Source organism: Pygoscelis adeliae, unplaced genomic scaffold (assembly GCF_000699105.1).
Source record: "Pygoscelis adeliae isolate BGI_AS28 unplaced genomic scaffold, ASM69910v1 Scaffold617, whole genome shotgun sequence".
Lineage (NCBI taxonomy): Eukaryota > Metazoa > Chordata > Aves > Sphenisciformes > Spheniscidae > Pygoscelis > Pygoscelis adeliae.
In genome coordinates, this window is record NW_008825226.1 from 1 (window position 1) to 881 (window position 881).

The 881-nt window shown below is 59.8% G+C and overlaps 1 protein-coding gene across 1 annotated transcript in view; it reads left to right on the forward strand.

Moving 5' to 3' along the window:
• Positions 1–27: 27 nt before the first annotated feature.
• AAAS (achalasia, adrenocortical insufficiency, alacrimia) overlaps positions 28–881 on the forward strand; it is a 2299-nt gene continuing 1445 nt past the window's right edge. The window contains exons 1-3 of the mRNA XM_009329277.1: positions 28–292; positions 531–591; positions 773–863. Of these exons, the coding sequence (XP_009327552.1) occupies positions 547–591; positions 773–863 (136 nt within the window). The 5' untranslated portion in view covers positions 28–292; positions 531–546. The remainder of the gene's footprint in view (positions 293–530; positions 592–772; positions 864–881) is intronic.

Genomic DNA, 881 nt, shown 5'->3' on the forward strand with positions numbered 1-881 from the left:
GCATTTCCTCGGAGGATGGTTTTAAGCAGCTCCTGAATTTGAACTAGATCTGAAAGCGTCGGTCTGTATTCCCTAATCCACGCAAAAACTTGCCCAAAGCTGCGCTAACTACCCGGTCGGCGTTCAGGTCCTGGTGTCGTTATCTTCCTCCTTGTCCCCTCCTCCAGGTATGGGACGTGTCCACCGAAAACTGCGTCCACCTGCAGTGGTTTGGGGGCGGCGGCGTCACTTACTTGGCTTGGTCACCCGACGGCAGCAAGGTCCTGGCGGCCACTCCCTCGGCGGTGTTCAGGTGAGCTCCCTGCCTGCGAGATGTTTTCTCTCAGCCCTTTTCGTTTGCTCCAGAACCAAGCGGGTGTGGATTCTTTGTGTCCGAACCGCTCCCGTTCGTACCGTGTCCGATGTGTGTGTGTGTGGGGGGGGAAACGGGCGGGTGATCGAGTGTGACGTCTCGGGCTCCTCCTGGAGCAGCAGAATTGGGGCAGTTCCCAGGAATTTATCCCGCTCGCTTCAGCCTGTCTCTCTTCCAGAGTGTGGGAGGCTCAGATGTGGACGTGCGAGCGGTGGCCCACTATCAAAGGACGCTGCCAGGTAGGACGGGGGCATTTCCCACCCACGCGGGGCAGACGTTGGCTCTAAGGCCCTCGGGTGCACCTACGGTGTTTTAGTAAAAATCCCCCCCCCCGTTTCCAGCTGGCTCCAAAACATCCCTTGCAAGCTGTCAGCTCCCCGGCCTGGGTAGCGGGCGTTAACGTGGCTCTGTGTCCCGCAGACGGGGTGCTGGAGCCCTGACGGCAGCCGACTGCTCTTCACGGTGCTGGGGGAGTCCGTCATCTACTCCTTGTCCTTCTCGGAGTACAGAGGTGAGTCTGCCCCAGCCG